Here is a 13,720-nt window from a genome sequence, read left to right as displayed (position 1 = left end):
TTTCACACAAGATGCCATGAATTTTGCCCACTGAAGTCAATATGTCAAAGTTTGTCTGGTTTTAAAACTTTATCTGAGGTTTACTTTTTTTTTACCAGTGACAGCTCAAACTTGTTACTATGTCAATGAATATGTTCTATCTAGCACAGACCTTGGCTGGGAAGAAAGTAGATAAAGAAGAAAGCAGAAAGAAACTTGAACAACCATTTCCAGGCCATACACAGTATTCCAGAGATGTCTCCAGTGCCTTTCCACAATAGTACGAACAATTTTCAGTTGAAAACACCTTGCCTGATCTATTCTAGGATAGCCCAGACCCTTTTCATGGTTACATTACAGTGTTGAATTAGTCTTTCTATGATAAACTAAACTACTCCAGTACTAGCTTTACTTGTATGCTCCTTAAGTAAAATAGAAACTCATTTGTAATGCCCAATGTAATTTTGCAAATTATTTCTATTAGCAATCTTATATTCCACTATATTTTCATTACTTGAGGTTGTCCAGTTCATTCACAGTGATTTTTCTGGTATTTTTCACTACTAAGAATGTCTTTAAGTATACTATATTCCAAGAAAGACTTAGCAGAACTTTTCTGAATAATTAATACTTAAAGTTGAGCTAGGCATTGCTGCCCTTTGTTTTCAAATTTAAAAAGTAAAAAAAAGAAAAAAAAGAGGAGAATCTGGTAGAACACAGGAGGCAAGTGGATTTGCCAAGTCATTCCAAGGATAAACAACTTTGGTCACTGCCACTCTTTAGGAGCGATGACATTTCAGTTATTGATGAGAGAATCTGACCTAGGTTAATCCCTCTCTGTTTTGAGGAGAAAACTCACACTGAAGTCAAATCACAGAAAAGTGATTCTGTATAAACAGGATGGGAGTTTGCATTCATTCCCTCTGTGCAAAGGGACTTAAGTTTACAAACAGAGCATTCTTCAAACAATTCAGACCAGAGCCTAAAAGTTATACCTGGTTCTTTCTCTCCCATTTTCATGCCGTTTTACTTAACTGTAAGTACAGCATTTGTAAAGGGTGTTGGATTAACAGCATCACAAACAGAAGTTCTCTGTTTGTATTCAAACAGATTTTGTTACCCTGTAATCTTACCCCTCCCATTCTGACCTTTAAGTGGCTCCCAATAAAGAACAGGAGGTATAGCCCAAATTTCTGAAAATTGCTATCTGATTAATATGAAAGTGCACAATTATCAATTAGACCAAGGCAAAAGGCCATTTCCTCAGTTACAGAGCTGAGAAAATATGCAAAAACTAAACCAGTAGCATCACTCTGACTAAGTAGGTCTCATCAAGGTAACAATTCTGTTTTCTGTGGTGTGTTTGAAAGAGGGAAAAAAGGGTATTGATAATACTAGAAATGTTGCATTAACCAATCCTGGAGATAAGAGGTGGGACAAGCATTTTAAGAATCTAAAAATTTAAGTGTCTTTGCTGGGTACTTGCAGTTTGGAACAGTTTTGATGCCTGCAAAGAGAAGAGACATAGGAATGAAAACTGACTTTTAGAGCTGAGGCTTAGAAAAATCACCTCTGGTATCAAGAGAACCTGGAAACAAGGAATTTGAGAAAAAGTTCTGCCATAAAGCTCCAGTCACAGTCCCAGTTTCATTAACCTTCACTGATGAAGAAAAGTTTATGGCATTCTAAGGAGAGAGATTCAAGACCGAAGTCAGTGACCACACTGAAAATCAGTTCAGTGGGTGAATTAATCTACAGAGCAAGTTGGAGCAGGAAGCAGGAGTACCTTCACTACATAGTACCAGGAGATATAAAGACTTGTAAGTGCCTGAAACAAAGGCTGTAAAGGCTAAGCAAGATCAAGCTTATTGGCACTCAATGGCAGTGAAGAGACTCCAGCTCTGTTCCCAGCTGCAGAGGATTTACTCTGGCCAGTCACTTAGCTATGATTCAGTTTCCTTGGTTATGAGCACCTGGCAAGGGTACTGCAGAGATCAGTCTGCAAATACTTTTGCACAGTAATTTGAAAATATAACATAATATGAGATGGTTAACTTGTAACTGGTGTAGGTTACCAGCAACTAGGGAGGAGTCTCTTCTGAGAGCTGACTGGTCTGTCAGTCAAAGATACCTACCAGAAAGAACCCACCTCTGCCACCAGCCTCAGCAGGAAGACTCAGTGTAACTTAATGACTGAGTGTGCCTCTCTGCCTCAGAGATGTCCCTGCTCCTCTGTTTAGGATGCTTTGAACTACAGGTGAACGAGTTTGAAGTTTGTACAGCAGCTCCTACATTTTGTCTATCTGACAGTAGAATAATCCTCGTTAAGAAAACTTGCAGTGGTTATTAAAGAAAAGACAGAGAAGAGAACAAGATGAACTATTTCAAGGTTTTCTTCTGTTCTTTTCTATTGGACCTAGGGTCTTTTCATTTCTATTTAGATTCCTAGATAACAAATTGATTAGTGTTCTGTAAGCACCTGAGTAAATTAATTCTTGTTCAAGAATGATGGAAACGCTACTCTCTAAAAGTGTCCGGTTAAGAGGAGAGGGCCATAAATCCAGACCCATTTAATGTAGACAGGGCTCCAGTGATGGCTATATGACCATGCCCCAAAAGTTCATTAAGAAGGAGGCTTGCTGCAAAGAGAGACATGAACAAACACTTAAGGCAGGAAAATAAGTCACCTGGTGATGTTTGAGCTCCAAACACTTGTTAATGTACCGTCGTTATTTTCCTGGCATCCTTTCATTTGGCACTTTGCTGGATTAAGTCAGTATCATACTATGTTGATAACCATCTGTTTATGCTACAGTTGTGCCTTGTTTCATACTGTTCTCATGCTGCTCAATTATATTGCTGCTTATGCTTGTATGTGATCCATGGATAAGCAAAAGATTTCTGTCATAGGGGTTATTAGTTGACAGCCTTTTAATCAGAAAAAACCCCATAATCTTATTTATGCATTTTTAAGGATGTGGTTTGTAAACATGCATAGAAATTTGAAGCCATAATGACATTGTGTCCTGATTCAAAATATTCAATTGCTAGTTGAGGTGAGGCAAAAGTCTCTGATGTGCATCCTAGGAAAAAACCCTTTCTTTAAATGGAAGGGTTTGCAGAATTTGAGTAGGTGCTTCTGCAGTCTTTTCATAGCTATTTTTTCAAAAGAAGCATAATGGAGAACCATAAAAAATTAATCTCACCTGAAAAAAATCTACCTTCCTGTAAAATATCCTATTATTTTTTTCCTTGCATGACTCCGTACCATCACTCTTCTCTAAAAACAATTATAAATATATCTCTGTGTTTTTACAGAACTGACTTTCCATATGATAAGCATATTATATAAGAAGATGGCCCAGAACAGATACACACTTTACAACACTTCCAATGGCCATCTCCTGGTGAAGTTACAGCCAAATATCTGCACATTTTGAAAGAACTGCTTTACTAATACAATAAAGAATATAAGGTAAAGAATTGCAAATCACACAAACGTAAAACATCACCCTCACTCCTCTTGGCTTTCTTCCAGCCCTTCCCCCATCCAGAAAGTACCAGCGTTACTTCACCATTGTAATTTTGGAATGCTTATTCAGGGCTTATTCATATGATAGTAGGCAGAGCAAGATGAAACAGCTGGTCTGAAACCAAGGACACAACAAAAGTTATGTCTGGCATTAGTCTGAATGAGATAAGGGGGTTTTGTTCTGTTTTGTTTTATTAAGAATGAGTCACCATTTACTTATGCATTTGAAACACTTTACCTGAATGCTTTATCATTTTACCAGGAAAATTCCTGCCCAACAGCTCACTTAGCACAGCTTGAAAGCCCATAATCCTAAATAAAACCAGTTGTTCTCCAGGTACTCAGACCCCTGATCTGGAAGAACTAGATGGAGAGCAGAATGAAGCCCCCATAACCCAAGGGGAAATGCCCAGTGACCTGCTTGGCCACTTAGACACACACACAAGTCTGCGGGGCCAGGTGGGATCCACCCGAGGGCACTGAGGGAGCTGTCAGAAGAGCTCACTGAGCCACTGCCCATCAGCTACCTGCAGCTCTGGTCAGCCAGGGAGGTCCCAGGTGACAGGAACCTGGCAAATGTGACACCAGCTACAAGGGCCAGAGGAGAATCTGGGCAGCTACAGGCCTGTCATCCTGACCTTGGTGCTGGGGAAGGTCATGGAGCAGACCACCCTGAGTGCCATCACAGGCACATGCGAGACAACCAGGGGATCGGGCCCAGCCAGCATGGGTTTGTGAAAAGCAGGTCCTGTTTAACCATCCTCATCTCCTTCTATGACAAAGTGACCCGCTTAGTGGATGAAGGAATGTCTGTGGATGTCATCTACCTAGACTTTAGTAGAGCTTTTGACAGTTTCCTACAGCATTCTCATAGAGCAATTGGCTTCCCATGGTGCAGAAGGGTGTACTGGTTGCTAGGTGAACACTGTGTGGGTGGCCGGGCCCAGAGAGTGGTGGTGAGTGGTGCTACAACCAGTAGGTGACCAGCCACCGGTGGTGCTCCCCAGGGTTCAGTATTGGGGCCAGACCTATTTAATGTCTTCATCGATTGTCTGGACAAGAGGATCAAGTGCACCACCATTCAATTTGCAGGCGACAGCAAGTTGGGCAGGAGTGTTGATCTACTGGAGGGTAGGAATGCTCTGCAGAGGGATCTGGACTGGCTGGATTGATGGGCCAATTATATGGGATTCAGTAAGGTGAAGTGCTGGGTTCTGCACTTGCATCTCAACAACCCAGGCAATGATACAGGCTGGGGGAAGAGTTGCCGGGGGTGCTGGCTGACAACCAGCTGAACACGATCCAGAAGTCCAGGTGGCCAAGAAGGCCAATGGCATCCCAGCCTGTATCAGGAACATTGTGGCCAGCAGGACCAGGAAAGTGATTGTCCCCCTGTACTCAGCACTGGTGAAGCCACACCTTGAATCCTGTGTCCTTTTCTGGGCTCCTCCATACAAGAAGGACACTGAGGTGCTGGAGCATGCCCAGAGAAGGGCAACAAGGCTGGTGAAGGGTCTGGAGCACAAGTCTGATGACGAGTGTCTGAGGGAGCTGGACTTGTTTAGCCTGGAGAAAAGAAAATTCAGAGCAGACTTCATTGCTCTCTACAGCTCCCTGAAAGGAGATTGTAGGTGGGTAGAGATTGGTCTCTTCTCGCAGGTAACAAGTGACAGAACAAGAGGAAATGGCCTCAAGTAGTGCCAAGGGAGGTTTAGACTGGGTATCAGGAAAAAATGTCATCACAGAAAGGGTTGTCAAGCACTGGGACAGGCTGCTCAGGGAAGTGATGGAGTTTCCACCCCTGGAGGTATTTAGAAGACATGTAGATGTGGTACTTGTGGACATGGTTTAGTGGTGGACTTGGCAGTGCTGGGTTAATGGTTGCACTCGATGATCTTAAAGGTGTGTTCCAATCTAAATGATTCTGTGATTCTAAATGCTCTTCCTTGAAAATAGCACAGGAAAACACTGATTTGTTATAACATAACACTTCTACATGCATTTCCCATCCGGTAATTTCAAAACGTGTTACAGAGATTAACACAATACTATGAGTCTCACAAATCCCTTGAAAATTATAAAACAAACCAGGCCCATATAAGTTGCCATACCAGATCTGGCCAGTGTCTCATTTAATCCAGCACCCTGCCTCCAATGGACAAGAACAAAATGTTAAATATAGCATGGCAATGTATTTAACCCTACCATGCTGACCCCCAAAGACAGCTGAGGACACATGAAAAACAAGTATGCTGACTCCAGTTCAGGAAAAGATAATGATACACATAGGGGTAACTGAGGAGTCTGATAGTTTCTAGGGCAGCCCCATTGGTTTTGGCCGAAACGCAAAGGGTCTGCATGTTTATGTATGCATTTCAGGAAAATAAATGTCATGGTTAACTACTTATAAGAATGCTTAGGGAGAACCATGTATCAGTATCCATAAAGATAATTCCCTTCAGGAAGGCACTTGTGCGAAACAATTAACTTTTCCCATGTTCTCACATGTTCTTATGCCACTGTGCTGCTGCTAAAATCGTACAGCTCAGTCCCACCTCAGCAGCTAAAAGATTCCTGCTATTGTCCATGCTTGTGGGTTTTGGTGACATAATGAATTTAAATGCAGGCTGGAAATCTCTTTCAGCCCTCCCCCAGGGGTGTTGCTTCTGTCCTGGAGAAAATAAAAACCAGAACCCTGGAGGCTAGAAGGAAGCAAATGAGCAAAGTTCATCTGTTTGTTCAGAAAGCTGTTCCTATCCTAGCAATAAAGCAAACCTAACTGATTTTCAGGCAGGCAGGACATCCCAGAAAGTTCATTACTTTGCGGAACTGGCTGCTGTCTTATTAATGTTCACCAGACACAGGAAGGGTGGGGTGGAAATAGGGATAGTTGGCTGGAAAATATCTACTGGACAAACAAAATAAAGGCATTTTTTACTTAATATATAAAAAAATCCCAGCTGTGTAGGAACTCTATGTTCAATTTCCTAAGGTTTGTTACATACTTGTTCTGCCACCTGCTGCCCTGGCATTCCCCAAGGTTTCAGGCACAGGGACTATGTCCATGAGTTTTCCCAGAAACAAATACTGCATGAGCAAGAACAAGCATCTGGCAGCCCAGTGGGCTGTCCAGGAGATACCATAGCTCTGGAAAGCAGCTTGCTTGAATCCTCCTGAAAGATCACATCATCACTCCATGTTTTGAAGAATACCACCCTTGGCCCAGTGCTTCTCAAGGGGTGCTTTTTCTCTTGATGGGTGGGATTCTGCAGCAAGGATTAGCACACTGGCTTTACTACCTTGGAAGTCAGATATAACGAGGGAAAGTCCCTGAGGCTGTCACCACTGCTCCAGCTCCTCCAGGGAAAGAAAGAGGGAAAGTAGATCTAGAAAGAGAATATTCTGGAGATCAAGTGAGTGACTAAAGAATGAATTCCACCTTTTGAAAGAACAAATTGTATCCACTGTGGAAGGGAAAGGGAGGTGTATGTCCAGGGGAAGCAAGGTCAGGTGACATTGGAAAGAAGAATAGAGAAATGCTGCTCGCCATGGTAGGGGGAAAATTCATGTGGTCAAAGCTCAACTGGAGATGAAGCAGGCCAGAACTGTGGGGGACAATAAAAAGAGTTTTTTCAAATACATTAATGGCAAAAGGCAGTGTAGAAATAACATCATCCCATTCCAGAATGAAGATTGTCACCTCGCAAACAGGGATGTGGACAAGGCAGAGGTGTTTAAATGCATTCTTTGCCTCTGTCTTCAACATGGATGATGTGCCACAGGGGCCTCTAGCCCTGAGCTGAATGATCAATGATGAATGATCAATTCCCCAGTTGTGTGGGATCTGCTGCTCCAGCTGGATCCCTACAAATCTATGGGGCCTGATGGGACTCATCTGAGGAGCCAGCTGATGTCATCACAAAACCCCTCTCAATGATTTTCAGCAGTCTTGGGAATCCTGAGAGGTCCCAGCTGATAGAAGGCTGGTGAACGTTATGCTGATTTTCAAGAAGGGCAAGAAGGAAGACCCCAGAAACTATAGGCCTGTCAGTCTTAATTCAGTGCCAGGTAAAATCATGGAAAAGATTATTCTGGGAAGTACCGAAAAACACCTGGAAAACAATGCAGTCATTGACCACAGCCAGCACGGCTCCATAAGGGGGAAGTCCTGCTTGTCAAACCTGATTTCCTTCTACAACAGGGTAACCCACCTAAATGACCTAGGAAAGCCAGCAGATGTAATCTTCTTGGACTTCAGCAAAGCTTTCAGTATCCTGTTGGACAAATTGTCCAGGCCATAGATGGATAAACACATCACGTGCTGGGTGAGCAACGGGCTCACAGGTCAGGCGCACAGTTATAGGTAATGGGGTGACACCAGAGCGGGGTTCTGCAGGGCTCCATCCTCGGCCCTGTGCTCTTCAACATCTTCATTAATGACTTGGACACAGGATTCAAAGGAATACTAAGTAAGTTTGCCAGTGGCACTAAATTGTGAGGAGCTGCTGACTCCCTCGAAAGCACAGAGGCCCTGCAGAGAGACCTCAACAAATTAGAGAGATGGGCAATCACCAACTGTATGAAGTTTCTACAGTTCTATGAAAACACAGCTTATTCCCAGTCCAGTATTGATTCTGTAAGGTTACAAACATGGAAAAGCAGGAAAAACTAGGTTTTGAAACGACTTTTCACCCAAATCTCTGGACCAACTGTGTGCTTTCAGTAATTTCCTGGGGCAAAATTTCACTTTAAAACCAAGACTACAGATAATCACAGGTTTCTGGTTCTTTTTTATTTTTGGTTGGTTTTGGTTTTTTTTTTTTAAATACAGTCACATGAGAATTTGTAAATGTGAATACTGATTTGGTCATTTTTGAATCTTCATGTTAAGCTTCCTTACTGATATCTAATACCTCCTGGCAGAACCACTTTACGATGACTGAAATAGCATCTCAAGATCTGAGGTACCTTTATTCACAGTCCATTTCTGAAAGTGGGTATAAAGCAGTTATAAAGGAGCATATGTGTGTAAAACTATAGTAATTTGATCAATACAGTGCTGCGACAGGTAGGGTAACTCTAGATGCCTTCCTCTAACTGGAAACTGCATGTCTAGTTGAAAGATTTCTATGAGTTTAAGAAAAGGGAATTTATCTGAAAAAAGGACGCAGGTATCAGCAACAGGAAAATACCTACAGGACATCATGGACATATCACATTTCAGTCATGGACTTCACAGGCGCATCACTATGTCACACTTTGCTTCAAATTACTTTGGTTTTAATAATATATGCTAACATTTACTTTAAGGTTGTTTTTCTTCACTGTAGCTTTAGTTCCTTTGCTTAATTGAAACAGAATGAGCCCATAGCTTCACTTGTAAGCAAGGTGGTGCACCTGATAAATTCAGTCAGGAAGAGAGGAAAACTCTACTAAGCAGACCATAATTTTAAAGGCTTGAACACAACTTTTCATATACCTACGATCTATTACTTCTCAAACAAAATCAGGAAAAACTACACGTAATATCTGAATGTTCTTTAGGAAAACTGCTCCCTTTTTCCACCACCAGAGGAATGTTCTTAATCCATTTTAGCTGACATTGTGCATCATGAAGTAGCACAGAGCCCAGTTTCTGCCCTTTAACCTCTGCCAACTCCACTTCTCATGTAACTCTAAAGTTATCCAGGAAATTTAAGAACAGCTTTGTATTTTGCAGAACTTAGTATTTCTGTAAAAAAGGACATTACAGACTAGAATAAGAAGCAGTACATAAGAAAATTTCTAAGACCAGCAGCAGTAAGAGTATCTTTCTATGCATAGCCTTTAGAAGTAGGTACAGAAGATGCATTTTCTACCTGCATTTGACCCATTTAACCTTCTACCTCAAAGTCCAGAGGACTATTGCTGCTTCAAAGTGCCCGCTACTTGAAGAAACAGGAGTGCTATCATTATAATTTTACTTCTAATAAATAAATTTCTAATAAAACAGGATGGCTTCCTCTCCTCTGGCTCTAAAGACTGCAATCTAAAAGCGAGAAACCTTGTGTTGTGGCAGCAAACGCAGAAGCACCAATTTGGATGCACGTGGGGAGTAATGGTACAGGAGTAAGATGGTACAAATACCGCGTACAATTTTTCTGACAGCTCTCTAACTGGCAGAAAATCAATAACATTAAGACTGAGGGTCACAGCCTTTGGAAAGAGTTACATCAACGCAAAAACAGAACAGACAAAGCCAAAAGAGAGCATAACCACAGATATCCTAAGGGAGAGATGAAATCATGCATTATGATGTTTTTGAAAACAAAAAAAATGTCATTCCCTCAATCATATCCCAAATGTCTTGTCTCCTAGTTTTTCAGTTTTTAAATTAAGAGGTGGAGACTGCAGTAAAAGATGTTACTATATTTCACTTAAAAGCATAAAGTCTCTCAGTGAAAAGGGTAACTATTCTCATATTCACAGGCATACCTCTGGGAAATTGGTACCATACTTTCCGCTCAAAGTTAAGCTTGCTGGTGCAGGCAGCAAACTTCTACTCACAAACAGCAGTCACAGAAAACAGAGTGCTCCCTGTCCTAACAGTCAGCTGGAACTGGGCACGAAGAGTGGATGGCATGACAGCAAAACAACCATGGCAGTGAAAAGACTATGTTCCTACTCCTCTCCTAAATAAAATTCCTGTGCAGGAAAGCACTTTAAGGATTACCTTTCATCTCCACAATGTAGAATGCTCTAAAGGCTCAAGAAACTTGTATGCCTGTACCAACTGTGACTCAGAAAAGCCCATCCTAACACACAGAGGCACTGGAGTGCTGGTCATCCCTTAAAAACAAAGGACACTGACTGATCCGCACCCTGAGTGCCAAGTTTTTCAACACACAGTTTTCAACATAACCAGAGAGGCTGAAGGACACAGCCCATCTGACTGCTGGTGTACCTTTATTTAAATTCTCTATTTTGTTAAGTTCTCACCTGTCTTGTCGGCAAGTCATGGTATTGTAGAATGAGCCTGGTGTTGACGCTGTGACTCCACGTGTTGCCAAGGGCTGCTGTCACACAACCAGAATCCCTCTTCCCACTTACAGAAGATCCTGAAGATAAATATGACAGAAACTGCATCAAGACTGTGGCACAGAAAAGGGTTCAGCACTGAAACTTCATCAGTCATCTCTGATTATCCTAAACTTGGTAATTACAAATGGCACATTAATAGATGGCACTGCTGCATTTATTTCCTACCTTTCTGATTTATTTATACAACTGTAATGTGAGTTCTCCATCTTAACCTCTGATATCAATGAAAAGTGCCAAGAATTAAGGAGATGTTGCAAAGTATTACCTACCTTCTTGGAGAGACCAGTATATTTTCTAAATATGTAGGGGTGCATGATGCATGTGGGACACTTGCCTATTCCTCTTTAACTACTCTATCCCCATGCAAACCAGCTTTCTCTGGGCACAGATGAGAGGGAAGCAGGCCAGCAGAGTCACAGTGTATAATGACATAACAAAAAGGGAATCTAAAGGAGCAGAATGTGCTACCACAATACTCTGACCTAAAAATCAGAATACTGATTCATGCCCTCAGACATCTACACTTCTCCTAAGATTTGCAAAGAAGAGAGCCCCTTAGCTGTAATTACCATTCTGCTGTCCCTGAAATAATTTGAACTTTATATAACCCTGAAGGAAAATGGACTTTGCTGGAATCAGCAATGACAACATAAACAAGTGTTTCCAATAATGCCACATGATGCAGATTGCTTAACTGCCATTGCACCTGAGCTTTCTCAGACTGAAACCAGAGACCCACACATGCAGGCAGGTAGGTGCCTAAGACCTTCATCTTTACTTATTGTAAATTCTGTGTAAGGTGAACAGATTGATGGGTAACTTGTTTGCACTTCAAATAATACTTCAAGAACAAAGTAAGACAGACAAACCCCTGAAACTGAGAAACAAGATCCTAGTTGTTATGTGGGTATAAATGATCACGTGCAGTTTGAAAACTTAACTGTTTGAGGTAGACAGTCCATACTGTTAAAAAGCCATGAGTGAATGAGACACAGATTTAAAGTCAGGTAACTTCCTGTCATCTATTAGGCAACGAACAAAATTGCTTTCCCGGGGCAGTTGCGAAAACCTCGTCAACTAAGTCAGTGAAAGACCAGACACTGCAATAAAGCGGTCTTATGTTTCTATCAAAATGATCTGTAATGCAACAGTTAATGTTGAAATCTAAATTATAAGTACTAGCAAAACTGTACTGAGATAACAAAGTCACCTTGTAGCCCAGAAGAGCTTCTGGAAGATTCAGGTTTAAAACACTTCATTACTTTTACATTTGCAAGGAAGTGGGCTTTGTTACTTCCCTCCCACCTGCCCTTCTAACTATTCAGAGCAAAAGCATAATTTCTTGATTCACTAAAGATTTTATTTTGGAAAAATACTCAGTAAAGAATAAGACCAAAAGTGTTGACATGTAATGATAATCATTATTTATATCACTGCTGGTAGTTGCAAGCAATGAGGACACTATTAGATTGCACTAGGTAGAGGAGAGCAGCAGGATGGAGAGAAGGGCCTGGGATGATTGCAGTGCACTACAGGATTCAGCTGAAGGCCTCAAGCCTTCCCCAAGTAATAAAAGGTTCAATTAACATCAACTGGATTTGGATTAGGTCTTTAAATGTTTAAGGTCTACGAAAGAAATGAGTGGAGCGCCTGGTTCAAGCCAATAGTTTGACAAGAGTCTGGACTCTGAAATTATCTGAATTACTTCCCACATCACAGGAGTTCACTGGGACAAACACAATACCTGCCTCTCTGGAACACTTGTTCTAGTCTGAAAACAGGCTACAGTTGTGCCATCCAGCAAGGATGACTGCTTTTTTGTACTTAAAAAAAATACCTTGATAAGCAGCAAACTTCCACCTGAATAACTCAGCAGAGAAGCATCTAACTGGAACCTTCAGTATTAGGAATGCTATTCTGTTAATTAGTCTAGCCCATCTGTATTGGGAAGGTGGATATGCTAACAAGAATAATTTAGCTTCATCTATGTTTTGGATTTTATTTTCCAGCTGGAGGAGTGAACACGCTCAAGTGTTAAAACAGAGTGCTGGGAGGTTTGTGTTCCATTCCCTTAAAATGACTCAAAGCAAGTTAATTAAGTTCTACAAATTTTTGGGTTTGTGCTAACACCACAAAAGTAAAATGCTATTACTGTACAAACAGGATAATGGAGAATACAAGACACTGAAGCAGCTTTAAAGTCTTGCAAACCTTTCATGGGGAATAAGTTGCAGTCAACACAGACCCTCCCTCCCTACCCTGTTAGAAATCGGTAAGAATCACAAAATTCAAGTGAGGCTGCTAAGTGTGAGTTCTGGTGGGTGCAGAGGTGCTTCCCTCACAGCTGATGTAACTGCACCCCTGTTTAAAGCTAGGAGCCACCATTCCAAACGACCAAGAAGCAATTCACGCACCCCTGCTTGTGGGCCCCTCACTACAGAGGGCCCAGACATTCCAGAAGTAGCTAGTGTTGGCATAAAACAGTCACAAAATTCACACCCAAACTTCCCTCAAATCATGTGTCTTTGCTATTAGGTAACAGAAGGGGGAACATCTCACTGTTGCAATCCTGGGCCAGGCATTTAAGTGGTTAAAAGTCTGGGTCCTGCTGCTATTACACTATGGAGATATCACTCCATAGCAATTCCTAATTCTGCATTCCTTCAGGCCTAAAACCTGTCCCAAAGTGAACAGAAATGCTATATGTGTAAGGTTTGTGGCAGAACAAGCTAATTGCTGTAATTTATTTTATTTTCATATACAGGAGAAAGTATACGGTACCATACTGTGTCAGCCCCTATCTGAAGGGGGCAAATCCTCTTCTGTGAAGTTATTAAAATTTATGACTTTGGTGCAAAGTAGTTAGTAAATCTGGAGCAAATTTACAGCAAAGACTTTTTACAGGGTGGAAAGGAATGCCTCTCTGGAAAGGTTTCCATTTTATAAGGGATCCTCCTGCAAACTGATGCATTAGACAGATAGAGAGGTAAAACAAGAAGTGAAGCAAACAGAGGAGGAAGCAGCGCCAGCTTTGCAAAGAAGTTCAAGGGCAGTGACAACACATGCTGCATTCCTTCTTCTTGCTCTAAACATAAAAAGATAGTAAATGTCTCAGAGGAAGGAAAGAGG

The 13,720-nt window shown here is 41.5% G+C and overlaps 1 protein-coding gene across 2 annotated transcripts in view; it reads right to left on the bottom strand.

The window, feature by feature from the left end:
• RAD51B (RAD51 paralog B) overlaps window positions 1-13,720 on the bottom strand; it is a 385,412-nt gene that overhangs the window by 146,177 nt on the left and 225,515 nt on the right. For both annotated transcript variants that reach the window (XR_007204379.1, XM_048307720.1), the window contains exon 9: window positions 10,490-10,608. Coding sequence is in view for 1 of the 2 variants with exons in the window: in XM_048307720.1 (XP_048163677.1) it covers window positions 10,490-10,608 (119 nt within the window). In the remaining variant the exon portion in view is untranslated. The remainder of the gene's footprint in view (window positions 1-10,489; window positions 10,609-13,720) is intronic.

The sequence above is a fragment of the Corvus hawaiiensis genome, chromosome 6, assembly GCF_020740725.1.
Source record: "Corvus hawaiiensis isolate bCorHaw1 chromosome 6, bCorHaw1.pri.cur, whole genome shotgun sequence".
NCBI lineage: Eukaryota > Metazoa > Chordata > Aves > Passeriformes > Corvidae > Corvus > Corvus hawaiiensis.
The sequence above is the reverse complement of the archived record's forward strand: the minus strand, read 5'-3'. Positions and strand labels throughout refer to the sequence as shown.